This window comes from Oncorhynchus nerka, unplaced genomic scaffold, assembly GCF_034236695.1.
Source record: "Oncorhynchus nerka isolate Pitt River unplaced genomic scaffold, Oner_Uvic_2.0 unplaced_scaffold_1316, whole genome shotgun sequence".
Classification (NCBI taxonomy): domain Eukaryota; kingdom Metazoa; phylum Chordata; class Actinopteri; order Salmoniformes; family Salmonidae; genus Oncorhynchus; species Oncorhynchus nerka.
In genome coordinates, this window is record NW_027040031.1 from 103335 (window position 1) to 126312 (window position 22978).

General features: G+C 41.1%; 1 protein-coding gene across 1 annotated transcript; it reads right to left on the minus strand.

The window, feature by feature from the left end:
• Window positions 1-11077: 11077 nt before the first annotated feature.
• Window positions 11078-20618, minus strand: LOC115116326 (5-hydroxytryptamine receptor 3A-like). Its single transcript, XM_065015717.1, has 8 exons — window positions 20523-20618; window positions 20372-20416; window positions 19935-20041; window positions 19542-19711; window positions 18384-18505; window positions 15892-16102; window positions 13261-13410; window positions 11078-11791 (listed from the first exon to the last, which is right to left on the minus strand). Exons 1-8 carry the CDS (start codon window positions 20616-20618, stop codon window positions 11547-11549), a joined length of 1146 nt encoding a protein of 381 aa, XP_064871789.1. The 3' UTR covers window positions 11078-11546.
• Between the last annotated feature and the right edge of the window lie 2360 nt (window positions 20619-22978).

Sequence of the window (22978 nt, forward strand, 5' to 3'; positions counted from 1 at the left end):
TGGAGACTGTGGCTGACTCAGAGCTTCTTTCGCAATCAGCATGCTGGCCAGACATCGACGTGTTGTACAGGAGGGTGTCGTTGCACTGGATGAAGTGGCTGTGTTGGATGGTTGGTTTGTACTGGCTGTGTTGGATGGTTGGTTTGTACTGGCTGTGTTGGATGGTTGGTTTGTACTGGCTGTGTTGGATGGTTGGTTTGTACTGGCTGTGTTGGATGGTTGGTTTGTACTGGCTGTGTTGAATGGTTGGTTTGTACTGGCTGTGTTGGATGGTTGGTTTGTACTGGCTGTGTTGGATGGTTGGTTTGTACTGGCTGTGTTGGATGGTTGGTTTGTACTGGCTGTGTTGGATGGTTGGTTTGTACTGGCTGTGTTGAATGGTTGGTTTGTACTGGCTGTGTTGAATGGTTGGTTTGTACTGGCTGTGTTGAATGGTTGGTTTGCACTGGCTGTGTTGGATGCATTGCCTGGAGTCATTTCACTAGCTAAAATGGCTGCATTGGATGGAGGGTCTGCTGCAGACACTGTGGAACCAGAGACAGGTATTTCATTTCAGAATAATACATTGGATTTATAAAGTGCTTTTCTAGGAACCAATGATGCTTTCCAATAGTTCAACAACACAGTGCAAGAAATTACCAACTTAATCTAAATTAAATGATATAAGGTTGTTGCATGTCTTCATAGTAGTGACTCAATATCTGTCAAAAGTGACCTGATACTCTATCGCTAGTCCATTATCGCCCCAATACACTACATGACTAAAAGTATGTGGACATTTCATGAAGCTCGCGACAAACAGTTTTTGTGCTGATGTTGCTTCCAGAGGCAGATTGGTGTTGCAACCGAGGACAGACCATTTTTAGACACGACACGCTTCAGCGCTAGGTGGTCTCGTTCTGTGTGCTTGTGTGGCCTAACACTTCGCGGCTGAGCCGTTGTTGCTCCTAGCTGTTTCCACTTTACAATAACAGCACTTACAGTTGACCGGAGCCACATTGAAAGGCACTGAGCTCATCAGTAAGGGCATTCTACTGACAATGTCTGTCTATGGAGATTGCATGGCTGTGTGCTTGATTTTATACACCTGTCAGCAACAGGTGTGGCTGAAATAGCTGGAATACACTAATTTGAAGAGGTGTTCACATACCTTTGTACATAAAGTGCATTTGGAAAGTATTCAGACCCTTTCCCTCATTCCACATTTTGTTATGTTCTCAAATGGATCAAATAAAATAAAATCCTCATCAATCTACACACAATGCACCATAATGACAAAGTGAAAACAGGTCTTTAGAAATGTTTGCAAATTTATAAATCATAAAAAACCTAACCTTATTTACATAAGTATTCAGGCGCTTCGCTATGAGACTCGAAATTGTGCTCAGGTGCATCCTCTTTCCATTGATCATCCTTGAGATGTTTCTACAACTTGATTGGAGTCCACCTGGGGTAAATTAAATTGATTGGACATGATTTGGAAAGGCACATCTATATTTATTTTACTAGGCAAGTCAGTTAAGAACAAATTCTTATTTTCAATGACGGCCTAGGAACAATGGGTTGGGGGAGAAGGGCCTTGGTCGGGGAGGTGACCAAGATCCCGATGGTCACTCTGACAGAACTCCAGAGTTCCTCTGTGAAGATGAGAGAACCTTCCAGAAGGACAACCATCTCTGCAGGTGGAGTGGCAGATTGAAGCCACTCCTCAGTAAAACGCCCGCTTGGAGTTTGCCAAAAGGCACCTAAAGGGCTCTCAGACCATGAGAAACAAGATTCCCCTGTCTGATGAAACCAAGATTGAGCTCTTTGGCCTGAATGCCAATTGTCGCGTCTGGAGGAAACCTAGCACCATTCCTACGGTGAAGTATGGTGGTGGCAGCATCATGCTGTGGGGATGTTTTCCAGCGGCATGGACTGGGAGACTAGTCAGGATTGTGGGAAAGATTAACGAATCAAAGTACACAGAGATCCTTGATTAAAACTTGCTCCAGAGCTTTCAGGACCTTAGACTGCTTGGGTGAAGGTTCACCTTCCAACAGGACAACGACCCTAAGCACACAGCCAAGACAACGCAGGAGTATCTTCAGGACAAGTCTCGGAATGTCCTTGAGGGGCCCAGCCAGAGCCGGGACATGAACCCAATTGAACATATCTGAAGAGACCTGAAAATAGCTGTGCAGCGATGCTCCCCATCCAACCTGACAGAGCTTGAGAGGATCTGCAGAGAAGAATGGGAGAAACTCCCCAAATACAGGTGTTCCAAGCCTGTAGCGACATACCCAAGAAGACTCCAGGCTGTAATCGCTGCCAAAGGTGCTTCAACAAAGTACTGAGTAAAGGGTCTGAATACTTATGTAAATGTGATATTTCTTGTTTTTTTTGGGGGAGGGGGGCAAACATTTCTTAAAACCTGTTATGGGGTATTGTGTCTAGATTGATGAGAGAAAAAAACTATTTAATCCATTTTAGAATAAGGCTGTAACGTAACAAAATGTGGAAAAAGTCAAGGGGTCTGAATACTTTACGAATGCTAATAGGAACAATAAAGATGACATTCTTCTGGTGCAATTTCTGTTGTTTTGAGAAGAGTAAAATAGAGCCCAATGTCTTACCTGTTAGCAAGAGTAGAGAGAAGAGACAACATTTCAGCACGCTGTGGTCCATGGGTCTCATCCCTGCACGTCCTCCTGTCACAAAGCACATAGTCAGTTAGACATTGGTGCGCAGTCTTACTAGAAATGACGAGTTTCCTCCAATGAAACTGTTAGAAGAAGGACTGAAAACCAACCTTTAGATGCTTAGTGATCACCACTTGCCTTCTCCTTTCCTCTCAAGCCAAAGCCTCACCTGGGATGACCCTTATAAAGGCTGCTCTGGAACATGTGGTCACGGCAGTCTTCCATGAGAACATACACACCCCCACAAACTGTCTACATGTTATTATGATTCTTGATATTGTACAGTGTGTGCTTGTCCATAATCCCCAAATAATGAGTTTTTAAATTAACCTCCCAGGATTCATTTCACCATCCTGTGTAAACAACAACCACAACAGACATGTAATTACTACCTTTGACTGATCAGAAGCGGATATACTGCCACCTGTCATTAAACCCTATAGATTATTAGGTTTAAAGGCCCAGTGTAGTTAAAAACGTTATTTCCCTTTTTTTCATGCTATTTCCACACGATGAGGTCGAAATAACACTCTGAAATTCACGAAAATATGATAATGCCCTTTTTGTGTAAGATGTTTTTATAAAAATGCTTGGAATTTCATCTGGCTCAGGTGGGAAGTTTTTGGGCCCAAAGCATAAGGTCACAAGGCAATCTGATGATAATGGACCAATGAACAAGAATGTTCATTGTTTATTTACATATCTTCCTAGTTCTGGTGCTGGTCCCCGCTCATAAGCAAGAGATTGTGCAGTGTCTTTGCACGGTCTTCCATTCAAGCAATCACTACGGCTTCGATTTGGTTTTCATAATAATTGTCAAGAGAAGTTCAGTCTGAAGTTCAGAACATTTGCATATGCACAGCACACTTCTCACCAGACTGCATTGCAAAACAGGCTAGGTACACACGTGGATTCTCCTTGTATGAGCTGAAAGTTTAGAAGGACGGCCAGTTCTTGGTAGATTTGCAGTGGTCTGATACTCCTTCCATTTCAATATTATCGCTTGCACAGTGCTCCTTGGGATGTTTAAAGCTTGGGAAATCTTTTTGTATCCAAATCCGGCTTTAAACTTCTTCACAACAGTATCTCGGACCTGCCTGGTGTGTTCCTTGTTCTTCATGATGCTCTCTGCGCTTTTAACGGACCTCTGAGACTATCACAGTGCAGGTGCATTTATACGGAGACTTGATTACACACAGGTGGATTGTATTTATCATCATTAGTCATTTAGGTCAACATTGGATCATTCAGAGATCCTCACTGAACTTCTGGAGAGAGTTTGCTGCACTGAAAGTAAAGGGGCTGAATAATTTTGCACGCCCAATTTTTCAGTTTTTGATTTGTTAAAAAGTTTGAAATATCCAATAAATGTCGTTCCACTTCATGATTGTGTCCCACTTGTTGTTGATTCTTCACAAAAAATACAGTTTTATATCTTTATGTTTGAAGCCTGAAATGTGGCAAAAAGGTCGCAAAGTTCAAGGGGGCCGAATACTTTCGCAAGGCACTGTAGTATACAAACGGTGACTCATTGTCATATTTATCCTGATACCAGATTCAAATTGACGCGACTCTAACAATGTTTATCTGTGATATGATTCCAAAATAGTAAACCTTCTGGCTGTTAAATGCAAGAATGAATGTATAACCTTTATGATAGATCATAAGCCTTATGGAAGCTCAGGCTGGAGGTCAAGCTGGTTTGTCTTTGCTACAGGCAAACATGATCATATTATTTCACTTATGGAGTTTCAGATATACAATTATGTTAACTGTTTTCTCAAATGTTAGAGAGAAAACATTAGAATTATAAAATGTAACTTTGTCACCTTACAAACAGGTTGATATCTTGTGTCTTCACAATTCCCTTAGATTCATCATCTTACGTGCTAAAGGGTCATCTCTGAGGAAGACCTGCAGGATAAGGAGGACCGAGAGGTCATGGACTTCTTGGAGGAAGATGCTTTTGATGAGAAGCTACTTGGTGAAGACGAGGAGGAAGAGTATGAGACACACACACACACACAGGACAGACAGGTGAACATTGACTGGCAGAGAAACAGTTGAACTGGTTCATGATGCTGCTGGAAGTGGCTGCTGGAAGTGGCTGCTGTACATACCAAGCTGGTGGTGCATGTCGTAGAAATGTGCTAGCCTGGGCCCAGATCTGTGTATGCTGCCATGCTAACTCCTAATGTATGATAGATGGCATGCAATGTTACCATAGCAGTTGGCTATACATCAGTGGAGGCTCCTCAGAGGAGTAAGGGGAGGACCATCCTCCGTGAATTTCATAAAAATGTAAATAGTGAAACATAAAAAGTTATCATTTTTAGATAGAACTATACAAAATATATTCACGTCACCGAATAATTCATTAAAATACATTATTTTGCAATGGAGGTCTACAGTAGGTTCAACAGCACTCTATAGGGCAGCACCATGCTGTACATAGATTTTTCTACTGTATTATTGACTGTATGTTTGTTTATTCCATGTGTAACTCTGTGTTGTTGTATGTGTCGAACTGCTGTGCTTTATCTGGGCCAGGTCGCAGTTGTAAATGAGAACTTGTTGTCAACTAGCCTACCTGGTTAAATAAAGGTGAAATAAAATGTTAAAATAAAAAAAAAAACATGGTGTAGCCGGAGGACAGCTAGGTTCTGTCTTCTTCTGGCTACATTGGCTTCAGTACAAAAAACCCCTTCCATAGACTTACACAATAATTATAACAACTTCCAGAGGACTTCCTCCAACCTATCAGAGCTCTCGCAACATGAACTGACATGTCCACCCAATCAAAGGATCAGAGAATGAATCTAGTACTGAAAGCATAAGCTACAGCTAGCTAGCACTGCGGTGCATAAAATGTGGTGAGTAGTTGACTCAAAGAGAGAGAAAGAGAACAGTTTTGAACATATACATTTCTTAAGAAATGGAGAAGCAAGTGAGAGAGAGAGAAACCTAGTTATATTTAGTATTTTTTTCACATTCACTTAGCTAGCGAATGCAGCTAGCTAGTTTAGCCTATCCAAACACCTGGCTCAAACAGAGAGGGATGCCATGTTACCTAGTTACCAAGCAAAGGAAAAGTTGAGTAGGACAGCAGGTAGATTCGAGAAGGAATTATATGATCTGGCTGCTATGAAATGTAACTGGGTTACGTGTGATCAGGACTGCATCCATTCTGCCGATTCTGTTGAAAAACATTTCTTAAATGGAAGCAAACGGAGTGAAATGGGGATAAACATATCTGAATCTGTCCAACAGAAACTCTCGTTTGCAACTATTGGACTAATGATTACATCCTAGATCAGCAAATCAAATTGTATTGGTCACATACACATGGTTAGCAGATGTTATTTTGAGTGTAGCGAAATGCTTGTGCTTCTAGTTCCGACAGTGAAACAATATCTAACAAGTAATATCAAACAATTCCACAACAAATCTAAGGAATGGAATAAGAACATATAAATGTATGGATGAGCAATGTCAGAGTGGCAGATGCTAAGATGCAATAGATAATATAGAATACAGTATGAGATGAGTAATGCAAGATATGTAAACATTATTAAAATGCCATTATTAAAGTGACTAGTGTTAGAGTTGCGTAAATTCGAATCTGGTATCAGGAAAAATATAACAATGAGTCACCGATTTTATACTATGTATTTTTTATTAGCTAAGTAATAAATGGGAAATGCAACTTTCGTATACGGGCTCACTGTAATACCACGCAGGGCAGAACAGGGAACTGACAAGATGTATGTAAACAGTATTCTTTATACTGTGATAGACAGTTCCAACCAGTCTGTTGGCCTATCACAGTAGAGACTGGGCATGGTTTAAACTTGCTCAGCCTATTGCAGGCGCTCAGGCGGGTCCCCGCCTCTGGCGCTTCTGTTGATAGATGTAACTGTTGCTATGAAGAACATCCATGTGCTTATGCTCCATACCGTTATCTAACAAAAGACTGCTTGTTCTGCAACCACACGCTCTGAATGTGCCCCCTCCCAACTCATTGAACAGTTCCTGTCTTCATGCTACTTTTCCATCATGAGAAAGGCCCATGGCCTTGAAACTTTTAACAATGTTTCAAGTCAGCTATGTTGCATAACACATACATACATCCACACAAGCCAACAGCAGATAATATTCAATCATATGTATGGTAATGGATATAATGTAAAATACAGGATCCAACAATCCCCCTTTTTCACACCCCCAAGGGTGTGAACAAAAATTCAGCAATGAATCATATAACAGTTACAAAGTTTAAAATACCTTCATGTCCTCCATTCGATCCCACTATGTACTAGATTGGCTACCAGCCACCTAGGAACTTAAAACCCTCATGTCAAAAGAGAACAACAGCTCATTTAAAGACAGAATAAAAGAAAATTGTGTTAAATTTAAGTCCCCCTTTTGACACCCGCTAGGGTGTCACTCATTATCCTTTATTTCAGCAGTCCCAACATAGTAATAAGTTAATAGCATTTCATGAAAATAATAAAACGTTTATTATTAATAAAACATTTATTTTTTATTACAGAAAAAAAAATAGAAAAAAAAATTTGACAAGTGATATATGCTTTTGTTTCCCCCTTTTGACACCCATAAGGGTGTCACTTAGCAAAAAACGGATAAAACGTTATTGTTTATTGACATGTAAGATATAGGATAAAACTTTGGTCATGGAAAACAGAGTAAAGCAGAGCAAAGCATTATTATAAACCATCTGGTCCTCTCAGCTACTCCTATCCTGCACCAGATGGGCACCATGCCACCCAGGGACTCCAAACCTTCACAACAGGGAGAACAAACATACTGGAAAGAACTTAACATAAAACAAAAATGTAAAACAAGGAACTGTGGTGGTGTAATATTTATTCTACTACCTCACCCACAGCATACCATGGGTCATCCTCAGTCAGTCCCATCCTCCCCTGAAAGCATGATTCAGTATCAGCATCTCCAACTGGAGCATCAACCAAAGGCATCATGCCTGAAGCCTTCACCACATCTGTAACAGACTTCTTAAAACACGGTATGATGCATGGAAACAACATTGATTCAACCAGTTTTTGCCCAGTGGGTTGTTAAGTCATGTTACCTAGCTAGCTAACAACCTGGTAATGTAGAATAGTGAAAATTAATTTTGTCTGAGGATGACAGAATTAGTGTAGGGTTCTATGACCCTACTATGATATACCATCTGACTCCATTATCATGTGAACACTATGGGCCCATTATCGTATCCAGTGGGTATTGCCAGGGTTGCAAGCCTTGCGTCACCACTCAGAATACTATAAGATGTGTGTAGGTTTACCATCAGGCAATCAATAAGAGGCTAAGGGACAAGGAGCTAATATCTTGCAATCGATGTACTAGCATTACATTATTGAGTTAACCTTAGCTCCGAGATGCACAGTTAGAGAGAGAGCATATATGCTATGTATATTGTGAATACCATTTACCATTAGACATTCCACCAAATGATAATTCAAGGAATATTACTCAAATGTGAGGACTACGGTTTGTATCTCTTTGAAAGTAATCCGATTTATTACAGTTACGCAATAAGAATACAATTCGCAAATGGTACATACCAGTAATCTTCACGATAAAGAGAATACAAAATATCCTAAGTCTTAACAGCGTAGAAAAATACATAGCATAGTATTATAAAACATATCAGAATACATAGCGTAGTACTATAAAACATATCAAAATTCATAGCATAGTACTATAAAACATATCAGAATACATAGCATAGTACTATAAAACATATCAAAGTTCATAGCATAGTACTATAAAACATATCAAAATTCATTGCATAGTACTATAAAACATATCAAAGTTCATAGCATAGTACTATAAAACATATCAAAATTCATTGCATAGTACTATAAAACATATCAGAATACATAGCATAGTATTATAAAACATATCAAAGTTCATAGCATAGTACTATAAAACATATCAAAATTCATTGCATAGTACTATAAAACATATCAGAATACATTTACATTTACATTTAAGTCATTTAGCAGACGCTCTTATCCAGAGCGACTTACAAATTGGTGCGTTCACCTTAAGACATCCAGTGGAACAGCCACTTTACAATAGTGCATCTAAATCTTTTAAGGGGGTGAGAAGGATTACTTTATCCTATCCTAGGTATTCCTGAAAGAGGTGGGGTTTCAGGTGTCTCCGGAAGGTGGTGATTGACTCCGCTGTCCTGGCGTCGTGAGGGAGTTTGTTCCACCATTGGGGGGCCAGAGCAGCGAACAGTTTTGACTGGGCTGCGCGGGAACTGTACTTCCTCAGTGGTAGGGAGGCGAGCAGGCCAGAGGTGGATGAACGCAGTGCCCTTGTTTGGGTGTAGGGCCTGATCAGAGCCTGGAGGTACTGAGGTGCCGTTCCCCTCACAGCTCCGTAGGCAAGCACCATGGTCTTGTAGCGGATGCGAGCTTCAACTGGAAGCCAGTGGAGAGAGCGGAGGAGCGGGGTGACGTGAGAGAACTTGGGAAGGTTGAACACCAGACGGGCTGCGGCGTTCTGATGAGTTGTAGGGGTTTAATGGCACAGGCAGGGAGCCCAGCCAACAGCGAGTTGCAGTAATCCAGACGGGAGATGACAAGTGCCTGGATTAGGACCTGCGCTGCTTCCTGTGTGAGGCAGGGTCGTACTCTGCGGATGTTGTAGAGCATGAACCTACAAGAACGGGCCACCGCCTTGATGTTAGTTGAGAACGACAGGGTGTTGTCCAGGATCACGCCAAGGTTCTTAGCGCTCTGAGAGGAGGACACAATGGAGTTGTCAACCGTGATGGCGAGATCATGGAACGGGCAGTCCTTCCCGGGAGGAAGAGCAGCTCCGTCTTGCCGAGGTTCAGCTTGAGGTGGTGATCCGTCATCCACACTGATATGTCTGCCAGACATGCAGAGATGCGATTCGCCATCTGGTCATCAGAAGGGGGAAAGGAGAAGATTAATTGTGTGTCGTCTGCATAGCAATGATAGGAGAGACCATGTGAGGTTATGACAGAGCCAAGTGACTTGGTGTATAGCGAGAATAGGAGAGGGGCCTAGAACAGAGCCCTGGGGGACGCCAGTGGTGAGAGCGCGTGGTGAGGAGACAGATTCTCGCCACGCCACCTGGTAGGGAGCGACCTGTCAGGTAGGACGCAATCCAAGCGTGGGCCGCGCCGGAGATGCCCAACTCGGAGAGGGTGGAGAGGAGGATCTGATGGTTCACAGTATCGAAGGCAGCCGATAGGTCTAGAAGGATGAGAGCAGAGGAGAGAGAGTTAGCTTTAGCAGTGCGGAGGGCCTCCGTGATACAGAGAAGAGCAGTCTCAGTTGAATGACTAGTCTTGAAACCTGACTGATTTGGATCAAGAAGGTCATTCTGAGAGAGATAGCGGGAGAGCTGGCCAAGGACGGCACGTTCAAGAGTTTTGGAGAGAAAAGAAAGAAGGGATACTGGTCTGTAGTTGTTGACATCGGAGGGATCGAGTGTAGGTTTTTTCAGAAGGGGTGCAACTCGCTCTCTTGAAGACAGAAGGGACGTAGCCAGCGGTCAGGGATGAGTTGATGAGCGAGGTGAGGTAAGGAGAAGGTCTCCCGAAATGGTCTGGAGAAGAGAGGAGGGAATAGGGTCAAGCGGGCAGGTTGTTGGGCGGCCGGCCGTCACAAGACGCGAGATTTCATCTGGAGAGAGAGGGGAGAAAGAGGTCAGAGCACAGGGTAGGGCAGTGTGAGCAGAACCAGCGGTGCCGTTTGACTTAGCAAACGAGGATCGGATGTCGTCGACCTTCTTTTCAAAATGGTTGACGAAGTCATCTGCAGAGAGGGGAGGAGGGGGAGGGGGAGGAGGATTCAGGAGGGAGGAGAAGGTGGCAAAGAGCTTCCTAGGGTTAGAGGCAGATGCTTGGACTTTAGAGTGGTAGAAAGTGGCTTTAGCAGCAGAGACAGAAGAGGAAAATGTAGAGAGGAGGGAGTGAAAGGATGCCAGGTCCGCAGGGAGGCGAGTTTTCCTCCATTTCCGCTCGGCTGCCCGGAGCCCTGTTCTGTGAGCTCGCAATGAGTCGTCGAGCCACGGAGCAGGAGGGGAGGACCGAGCCGGCCTGGAGGATAGGGGACATAGAGAATCAAGGGATGCAGAAAGGGAGGAGAGGAGGGTTGAGGAGGCAGAATCAGGAGATAGGTTGAATAGAATAGAATAGAATACATAGCATAGTATTATAAAACATATCAAAGTTCATAGCATAGTACTATAAAACATATCAAAATTCATTGCATATTATTATAAAACCTACCAAAATACATAGCCCTTTATGAACTCTTGAAACAATTCAAACATGACAATTTCATTCACACAGTAACATTAATTTAGTCGATTCAAGTTTCATCAGTCTTTACATCTTATCCTGGCGTCAGTGACCCCCAGGACATCCATGGGAATGTGTTTTCATCGAGATTGCCACAGATAAGGTGTTTGACCCCTGTAATAGCCCCCAGATGGTCTGTCATTCAGACAATACCATAAATCGGGATTGAGTCATCATGCTGGGCCTCGGCACCAGCAAGTTGCTAGACGCATCTTCATCACTGACCATCATCGTTCACATTATTTTTGACTACAGTACGTTGACCAGTAGGCTATGCAGGAATTTGGATGGCACAGGAAGAATGGAAAAGGGATAGATATGCAGAGGTGTTTCAAAGGTAGGATGCATAGTCCTAATCAATTTCATTCTTAGCTCAAACATATTGAAATAAATATTGTTAAATCTCTACTGAAGAATACACACATACTTGATATTTATTTAAATATCATTGTTAAACGCAAATAAAGAATTTAATGCCAGAATTCTAAATGGTTGATCTCACATTGAGAACCAAAGGAGAAAAATAAAATGATGAATGAGTAAACAATGAGGACGGTGAGATAGATACAGAAACAGATCAAGTCCACTTTGTTGGCAAAGCGATGGTGTATAGCATTTTTCTGGTCTTGTGCAGCCATTTTGTTGAGAAACTTCACCACCTTCTGGAGGGCTGTATTCTTCTCTTCCTCTGAGACTTTAATATCAGACTTGGATTCTAGACAAAGTAAATGAGAGGAAAAAAGGATTACATGATTAACATAACATTATTATTTTTGTGGACATGCGAGAAATATGCTGGGTAAGACGTCAACTGCAGCTAGAATGTAAGAATGGTTGTGCATTAACAAAATACCTCGACTTGTTTATCGTGATGATTAAATTTTTTTAACCCTAAAAGTGGCCAATTTATTTTGCCCCCTAAAAGTGCCAACAGGTGTCATATTTGACCACAAATTGGAAATGATGGCAAAAAAAAAAACTCTCAAACAGTAACACTGTCAGTAAATGGTTTAAGTAAATGGTTTAAATTCCCCCTATAAGCATATATTTAAATGGGGTACCCCTTAATGTAGACTGGTTGCAATAAAGTCATTATGACATCATGGTCAGGTTATAAATGGTTGCATAAAGACAAGGGTAAAGACATAAAGACTAGGGTAGCCTAGTGGTTAGAGCGTTGGACTAGGAACCGGAAGGTTGCAAGTTCAAACCCCCGAGCTGACAAGGTACAAATCTGTTGTTCTGCCCCCGAACAGGCAGTTAACCCACTGTTCCTAGGCCGTCATTGTAAATAAGAATTTGTTCTTAATTAACTGACTTGCCTAGTTAAATAAAGGTAAAATAAAAAAATAAAGACTAGGGTAAAGACATACAGACTAGGGTAAAGACATAAAGACTAGGGTAAAGACATACAGACTAGGGTAAAGACATACAGACTAGGGTAAAGACATACAGACTAGGATAAAGACATACAGACTAGGATAAAGACATACAGACTAGGGTAAAGACATACAGACTAGGATAAAGACATACAGACTAGGGTAAAGACATAAAGACTAGGGTAAAGACATACAGACTAGGGTAAAGACATACAGACTAGGGTAAAGACATACAGACTAGGATAAAGACATACAGACTAGGGTAAAGACATACAGACTAGGGTAAAGACATAAAGACTAGGGTAAAGACATACAGACTAGGGTAAAGACATACAGACTAGGGTAAAGACATACAGACTAGGGTAAAGACATAAAGACTAGGGTAAAGACATACAGACTAGGGTAAAGACAAAGACTAGGGCTGTCAACAATTAACTGGGGGGGAAATACATTCCAAAGTGAGCTGTAGTTTTAGGATTTTTAAATACAAAGAAACATTAAGAATATTGACATCTTGATTCTGTCTAATGTAACATTATTTCATCTCAATGTCCACTTATTTTTACATGGTATTGTACATTTTTGCGGTATAGATTATGTATTTGATGTTTTCAGTGTATTCAACACTTTCACACAATGCGATTAATAGTAAATAAATAAAATATTGTGCACTAAAATGATAACGTTAACTGATTAACTCTGGCAGCCCTAATAAGGAGGGTTGGTAACGTCTTCTTTGGCAACCAGATAAAAATATATCTTGCTCTGTGGATAACTGAGATGACAGAAGAATGAAAATGTTTACCCTCTTCATTGTCTGTGTCTTTAAGCAGTGAGTCTTTGGACTTGGAGAGGCTGCAGGGCCAGAGAGTGCCACACTTAGCCAGGCGTGTGAGCACCATAGACTGCAACGTGCTCAACACCAGGATGACCAAACAGAAACAGAAGTGCTTTCCTATGGAGAACAACGAGAGAGATGTGTGAGTGTTATATGGTGGCAGAGAGGTCCTGTATACATGAAACCGACATCAGTGTGCTGCTACCAGTATATCTTTCTTTACTGTCCCTGTAACATACCGAGCTGGAAATAGTGAAACTCTGCACCCAACGGATCACTAGGATCACTGTTGCTGTTCAGGATCACTGCTCGCAAACACACATCAGCCGTCCACCTTGACAACCGTACCAAACAATTGAGCTATAGAAAAATATCAAATTTGATAGCTCCCTTGGCAACATTTCAAGCTAGCTGTGGAGTGAGCTTTCTGCACATTCTTAAAGGACGGCTGAACTTCCTGATTTGGCCTCGTTTTAGATTTGTCTCATTATGAAATGCTAGCGGTCGTGATTGAAGCCAAACAAAAGTTGTCTTTGGGTTGTGGTTTCACCCCACCTGAGTGACTCGCCATCTCAAGATGATCATCTATGTCAGTTCTGTGTGAAGGCTAAAGTAGAAAAGAGGTGGCGAATAGAAACTCTTATTGACCACATGTTTTGCCAAACTGGGGGGAGCTGGCTAGCCTGTCTAACCTTAGGCTAGCCTGTCTAACCTTAGGCTAGCCTGTCTAACCTTAGGTTAGCACATAGTTCTCTGTCAAATCAAAAGTAAGCCAAGATGGCAAGAACCAGTGTCTGGAATGTTTCATGTGATACTCGTTCTACATAACCTTGCTGCGAATGTACCTTGCAACATAGTTTCAAAGCTTCATCATGTGATGTAAATACATGTTACCGTGGAAACGATATCAACTACTGTGAGTTGAATGCCCGCGGTCTTCAGTCAGCTCAGCGGTCCTACAACACATTGTGTTTTGTGACAAAACTGCACATTTTAGAGTGGCCTTTTATTGTCCCCCATCACAAGGTGCACCTGTGGAATTATGTTGTTTAATCAGCTTCTTTATATGCCACACCTGTCAGGTGGATGGATTATCTTGGCAAAGGAGAAATGCTCACTAACAGGGATGTAAACAAATGTGTGCATAAAATTTGAGAGAAATAAGCTTTTGTGCATATGGAACGTTTCTGGGATCTTTTATTTCAGCTCATGAAACATGGGACCAACACTTTACATGTTGCGTTTTATATTTTTGTTCAGTATAGAACATCACAGGTTGTACTGTGCATGCCTGGCAGTGCGTTTATGAACTTGAGATAACGTCATTAGATACTGTAGATATCAGCATATCGCCACATATCGTCAGACGGCTGATCCCATAATGGTCTGAGACGAGCCACCCGGACAGCTGATGAAACTGTGGGTTTGCACAACCGAAGAATTTCTGCACAAGCTGTCAGAACCAGTCTCAGGGAAGCGCATCTGCCTGCTCGTTGTCTTTACCAGGGTCTTAACCTGATGGGCGTCGTAACAGACTTCATAGGGAAAATCCTATACCTTCGATGGCCACTGGCACACTGGAGAAGTGTGCTCTTCATGGATTAATCCTGGTTTCAGCTGTACCAGGCAGATGGCAGACAGCGTGTTTGGCGTTGTGTGGGTGAGCGGTTTGAAACGTTGTGAACAGAGTGTCCCATAGTGGAGGTGGGGTTATGGTATGGGCAGTCATAAGCTACAGACAACAAACACAATTGCATTTTATCGATGGTAATTTGAAATCAGAGTTACCGTGACGAGATCCTGAGGCCCATTGTCGTGCCATTCATCCGCCATCACCATGTTTCAGAATGATAATGCACGGCCCCATGTCGCAAGAATCTGTACTCAATTCCTGGAAGCTGAACATTTCCCAGTTCTTCCATGGCCTGCAAACTCACCAGACATGGCACCCATTGAGCATGTTTGGGATGCTCTGGATCAACGTGTGTTCCAACAGCATGTTCCAGTTCCCGCCAATATCCAGCAACTTTGCACAACCATTGAAGAGGAGTGGGACAAAATTCCACAGGCCACAAGCAACAGCCTGGTCATCTCTATGTGAAGGAGTGTCGCACTGCATGAGGCAAATAGTGGTCACACCAGATACTGACTGGTTTTCTGATCCAAGTATCTGTGACCAACAGATGCATATCTGTATTCCCAGTCATGTAAATTCCATAGATTAGGGCCTAATGAATTTATTTCAATTGACTGATTTCATGCAAAACATGCAAAACAAACTTGCCCACTCTTCCACAAACAACCTGGGCAAAAGGGGACATGAATTGATGACATGATTGGAATCCAAACCCAACCTTAATTTACGCTGTGACACACTTAGGTACCAAATTCAGTTTTGGAAGAGGCTGATTTTATGACAAAAATGTCCCTTTTTACACTTTGTAGTCAATTTTTACAATAGAATAAATGTTTCTGATTGGCCGTTTACAAAAGGAATGTTTAGCTTTTTTGGCGCAGTCGCTCTAACTCCGATACATACACACACCGTTTATAACAAAATGCTGTTTCATTCTGATGCATTACACACAGGATACTCACGGATGATGGGGCTGCACTGGCCTCCTCCAGGCAGAAGGTCCTTGAGGATGTTGAGGAACATGATAAAGCTGAGAACCAGTTTAACCTTGAAGGGGATGCGCTTGCTCTCTCCCAGCGGCAGGGCGAAGCTGCCCACATCAGCCAAGATGATTAGTATACTGGGCAGGACCAGGGACAGAAACGGGTTTTCGGACCGCATTTTCAGCAATACCTGTGAAGACAGACAGATAAGCCGGCTAAGGAGTATTGGTGTCTCTGGGGTGTCTTTGGCCTGGTTTGCTAACTACCTCAGAGTGCAGTGTTTAAAGTCAGAAAATCTGCTGTCTCAGCTACTGCCTGTCACCAAGGGAGTACCCCAAGTCTCAATCCTAGGCCCCACACTCTTTTGCAATTTGCATCAACATAGCTCAGGCAGTAGGAAGCTCTCTCATCCATTTATATGCAGATAATAGTCTTATAGTCAGCTGGCACCTTCCAGGAGTTTGTGTTAAATGCTCTACAACAAAGCTTTCTTAGTGTCCAGCAAGCTTTCTCTACCCTTAACCTTGTTCTGAATACCTTCAAAACAAAGGTCATGTGGTTTGGTAAGAAGAATGCCCCTCTCCCCACAGGTGGGTTTACTACCTCTGAGGGGTTAAGGCTTGAGGTAGTCACCTCATACAAGCATTTGGGAGTATGGCTAGACGGTACACTGTCCTTCTCTCAGCACATATCAAAGCTGCAGGCTAAAGTTAAATCTAGACTTGGTTTCTTCTACCGTAATCACTCTTTCACCCCAGCTGCCAAACTAACCCTGATTCAGATGACCATCCTACCCATGCTAGATTACAGAGACATCATTTATAGATCGGTAGGTAAGGGTTCTCTCGAGCGGCTAGATGTTCTTTACCATTCGGCCATCAGATTTGCCTTATAGGACACATCACTGTGCTCTATACTCCTCTGTAAACTGGTCATCTCTGTATACCCATGGCAAGACCCACTGGTTGATGCTTATTTATAAAAACCCTCTTAGGCCTCACACCCCCCTATCTGAGATATCTACTGCAGCCCTCATCCTCCACATACAACACCTGTTCTGCCAGTCACATTCTGTTAAAGGTCCCCAAAGCACACACATCCCTGGGTCGCTTGTCTTTTCAGTTCCCTGCAGCTAGTGACCGGAACGAGCTGCAACAATCACTCAAACTGGACAGTTTTATCTCAATCTCTTCATTCAAAGACTCAATCATGGACACTCTTACTGACAGTTGTGGCTGCTTTGCATGATGTATTGTTGTCTGTACCTTCTTGCCCTTTGTGCTGTTGTCTGTGCCCAATAATGTTTGTACCATGTTTTGTGCTGCTACCATGCTGTGTTGTCATGCGTTGCTACCATGTTGTTGTCATGTTGTGTTGATACCATGTTGTGTTGCTACCATGATGTTGTGTTGCTACCATGCTGTGTTGTCATGTGTTGCTACCATGTTGTTGTCATGTTGTGTTGCTACCATGCTGTGTTGCTACCATGTTGTTGTCATGTTGTGTTGCTACCATGCTGTGTTGTCATGTGTTGCTGGCTTGCTATGTTTTTGTCTTAGGTCTCTCTATATGTAGTGTTGTGTTTTTGACCTAATATATATATATTATTTATTTATTTTATCCCAGGCCCCGTCTCCGCAGGAGGCCTTTTGCCTTTTGGTAGGCCGTCATTGTAAATAAGAATTTGTTCTAAACTGACTTACCTAGTTAAATAAAGTTTAAATAAATCAAATAAAAAGCCAGGCAGAAATAATTTGTTTTGAATAAGTGTATTGTCTTTTGAGTGTAAATGTTTAAGCTTTGCCCATAAAAATAAGAGTAAGGTATCTTTACATGTCCCACATAAATAAAATACAACTGAAATCACCAGGAGCTCTCACTAACCCATAGATAAAGATACTTTACTCTACATGTCACATAAACTACTGAAATCACCAGGAACACTCACTAACCCATAGATAAAGATAGTTTACATATCACATAAACTACTGAAATCACCAGGAGCACTCACTAACCCATAGATAAAGATAGTTTACATATCACATAAACTACTGAAATCACCAGGAGCACTCACTAACCCATAGATAAAGATAGTTTACATATCACATAAACTACTGAAATCACCAGGAACACTCACTAACCCATAGATAAAGATACTTTACTCTACATGTCACATAAACTACTGAAATCACCAGGAGCACTCACTAACCCATAGATAAAGATACTTTACTCTACATGTCACATAAACTACTGAAATCACCAGGAACACTCACTAACCCATAGATAAAGATACTTTACTCTACATGTCACATAAACTACTGAAATCACCAGGAGCACTCACTAACCCATAGATAAAGATAGTTTACATATCACATAAACTACTGAAATCACCAGGAGCACTCACTAACCCATAGATAAAGATAGTTTACATATCACATAAACTACTGAAATCACCAGGAACACTCACTAACCCATAGATAGTTGCGATCATCTCTGCCTCCTTTAGCATTGAGTTCCACCTCCTCGGTTAGCCAGTCCCCACGGTTTGCACTAGTTGTGCTCACTTTCCCAAAGTCCAGGAACATGCCACATCCTGGAAAAGCAGATATTTGATACCAGTTCTCTCACTCAAAGCTCATACCATAGTTTATAACAAAAAAAATGTTTTATATCAATAGGCATTAGGGGTGTAACGGTCCACAACATATTTGCTTTCGTTCATTCCTTGATTTTAGGCTCTTTGTTCGGTTTTAGCTTGGTTCTCAGGAGGGGATGGAAAAACTACCACAAATAAAAAAAATGATTTAGTAAAATTGACATTGACAATTGCATGATTTCCCCTTTCACTCGCATAGACTTTTTGTTAGCGGTGGCTAAAGTTTGTAGTGGCTGTTCAGAGAAAACCGAACCATGGATTACAGTTTCTCCTTGCCCATACTACTTTTAGGGTGAGGAACCATCTAACATCAAGTTGTAAAATCCAGAACTTCCGCTTTGAGGCTAGGCGAAAGCTTACCATTTACCCACACATTTGTCTATTTCACGCCACCGCCTTGAACTAGGCTATACAACGAATTAGAGCTTGCATTTGTTATGTTGTTAATATAATTATGATTTGTTATTAACTTATGAATGAACTTATTTAATTTGGGAGATAACTTTAGTTAAAGATGGAATCTTTAGGGGACAACAAAAAAAGTTTAAGGTCTTTGATAGGCGGATGCGGAATTTGTTACAGGAAATAATCATTGCCATCTGATGAGGTTAGCATGTGGATAAATCTGCCAGGTTGTCATGGGAACAGTTAACATACAGCCTTTGATCACATGCAACTACATCAACAATTTTAATTGTCTGATGCTTAAACTTTAACATTTTTTTTTAACGTTCTTAAGTATGGCCCCACTGTGTCCAGCCCACTAACAAGCACCAAATGAAATGCTAGACAGTCAGGATGCATAGAAAATTCCAAAGATGACAAACTAAAATGCATTATATACTAAATTGCATTAGGCTATACAGACAACTATTTTTTTGGTTTGTTGTTTTTGGTTAGTAAGAGCTTTGGTAAATAATGGTGTGCAAGAGCCATTTAGCAGACAAAATTAGGTTTGAAATGATGCACTTACCACTAATTGCCCACACATTCAGGGCGATGGCACAGAAATCTGAAGCGAAGGGGTAGTTGTACAGATTGACTTCACAGCCCACCACAGTGTTCATGATGACCATGTGCTCTATAGTCCCGTTGCTGTGCACCAGCAAGTCCTTGTTGCTGTGCTTCATCGTTGTTTGCACTCTTTAGACATGAGAGGTTGAGGACAGACAACTGAGGATTGATCTACTAAAACTGTCACACCTAAACATTTGGCCACATTAAAACATATTAGTACTGTCTCTAATTCTGTCCATGTTTCACTCGCTATTTAGAAGATTACACATAAATTGACTTATAAAATCTAAATAAAAAATTATAATGAAACATAATATAAGTTATTGTATTGTGTTGTAAGTGGACTCACCCATTAGTCACATGGAGTTCAGGAGTCCAGATTTTGCTGACAGGCAGGACCACCATATCATGATGATAGACTGATGTGTTCCATGATAAATCAGGGTCTTCCCAAGACTGTAGTGTATAATCATAATGAGTGGTATTACAAAATGGCACATTTACTTGAATGTCTCCCTGAATGTTTTGTGCCTCACACTCTTAGAATAAGGGGTTCCAAAAGGGATCTTCAGCTGTCCTCATAGGAAAACTCTTTTTGGTTCCAGGTCAAACCCTCTTCAGCTGTCCTCATAGGAAAACTCTTTTTTGGAAAGGATTCTACATTGAACCCAAAATGGTTCTACCTGGAATCAAATAGGGTTCTTCAAAAGGTTCTCCTATGAAGACAGCCGGAGAACCATTTTAGGTTACAGCACCTTTTTCTTTTTTTCCTAAGAGTGTACTTACCAGCGGGACTTCCAGACGACTCTCGAAGCGGAGGTTTTTTGTGTCCTTATTAGGAAGAGGATAATTCATCACATAGTGATAGAAATGTCAATATGTTATCTCTGAAACTCATCACATTGTAGAAAACTCAATGGAAAGGAAAGGGACTTACGACAGACAGAGTTTCGTACACTATTGACGGCACACGGATAATTGAGATGCACCGTGGAGACTGTGGCTGACTCAGAGCTTCTTTCGCAATCAGCATGCTGGCCAGACATCGACGGGTCAAACAGGATGGTGTGGTTGCACTGGATGAAGTGGCTGTGTTGGCTGGTTGGGATGCACTGGCTGTATTAGATAGTGGTTGGATAGTAGTAATGGCTGCGTTGGATAGAGTGCCTGATGCAGACACTGTGGAACCAGAGACGGGTATTTAATTTCAGAATATAATATTGGATTTATATAGCGCTTTTCTAGGAACCAAAGAGGCTTTTCAGTAGTTCAACACAGTACAATAAATGACTTACACAGTCTAAATGAAATGGGATAAGATTGTTGCATGTCTTCAAAGTAGTGACTCACTGTGAAAAGTGATCATGCTCTCTGTATATTGCACTGTATCTAAACCTGATACTCTTATCACTAGTCCATTATCAGTTACGTTCTGAGAACAACATGTTTTAAGAGCTTGGTAAGTGCTTGATTGTCCTGTGGTTATTTTGCATACAACCTTCCCACAACTTTTCTGGGAATGGTGCAGGATAGTTGCTTGGATTTGGAACGTTCTGAGAAAGTAATACAATTTTTTTTTTTTACTTTCTATAAAAAAACACAAGAAAATTGTTGTAATGAGAATGTTTGAAGATTGTTATGTAAAAACATATAGATTTTGTTCTCAGCATCAACAACTCTGTCCTCTACCTTGTAAAGTGTGTTCAGGTGTGTTGGTCGCGCCCACTAATTGGCCACACCTGATCTTAATGAGTGCTTGTTACCTTTGAAATGGGGTCTGTTATGTGAGTAAAAAAGATGTGCATCCTCATCCCAAGAATAATTTATTTTTGTTTTTGTCTATTTTCAATGGATAAAGCTAAGGACATTAACAACGTCATAGTTCAGAACAATATAACGATATAGAAGAGAATTAAACGTATTTTACAAGACGCAACATTACTCCCTAAAAATACAACCCTATGGAACAATCATTGAATAGCTTTTCAGAATTCTCCGATAAATTGGTCCATATGAAAATCTAAAGGAATGGAAACCATAAAATGATTTGATAAAATGACTTGGTAACAGGAAACATGTTTATTTCCATGACAGAATTAAAACGCAATTTTGGACTGACCAATGTAGATATTTTCAAATACCTGCAACTTAAAAGTTACATATCACGAAATGTAGATTTGAAATCTTTTGGACATCAGAGCAACCCTGAGGAAATCTATATGAGTTTAAAAAATGATGTTCATATGATATACAAAACCTTGGATAGAGCATATCCAACTGGCAATCTCTTAAAATATATATATAAACTATTGGAACCAAGGCTTAAAAATAACTGATGTTGGCACAAGATAGAGGGAATGTTGGAGCTTAATTAACGAAATTACAGTTAATGAAAATGTATGCTTAATCCAGTATAAACTAAAGTATAGAATTTATTACACAAGAGAAAAATTACACAAATTCAGTCATGTCTTAAGTGTAAAACTAACAATGACTCAATAATCCATGCTTTCTGGGAATGCTATAAAGTCCAAAAGTTATGGACGGAGCTAGAAAGTTGGCTGTCAGAGGCATTCAAATGTAAACTATCTGTCTGCATATTTAATCAAATACATTCGATATTATAATTTAAAAAATAACTCCCAGGAAAATGTTCAAGGAACCAGAGTAAACTGGTATCAACCTAAAAATAAATGTTCTCAGAACAGATAACATTTTCACTTCTGCTCTCAGAATGTTTAAAAAACGTTCAGTTTTACCAGTCAGGAAACATATGGCTGCGTTCCCACAACCAATGTAAAAAACAAAAACATACGTTCCCGCAACTTCCAAGGAACCAAATGTGCTAGCTGGGTTATTTTTATTTGATTTTTCATTGGACATGTTTCTTTTTCATGACTTTAATAATATCATCTGTTTGTGACAAGAAATAAAAATGCAGTTTGCAATCGCATATAATAAAAATGTTTTACACTCTTTACTTCATATCTGCTAATAGGAACAAAGATTACATTATTCTAGCATAATTCGCGCCTGTTTTAAGAAGAGTAAAATGGAGCCCAATATCTTACCTGTTAGCAAGAATAGGGAGAAGAGACAACATTTCAGCACACTGTGGTCCATGGGTCTCATCCCTGCACGTCCTCCTGTCACAAAGCACATACTGTAGAGTCAGTTAAGACGAGTTTCCTCTAATGAAACTGTTAGAAGGACTGAAAACCAACCTTTAGATGCTCAGTGATCACCACTTGCATTCTACTTTCCTCTCAAGCCAAAGCCTCACCAGGAATAACCCTTATAAAGGCTCTGCTCTGGAACATGTGGTCACTGCAGTCTTCCATGAGAACACCCCCCCCCCCCCCCCCCCCCCCCCTCAAACTGTCTACATTACAA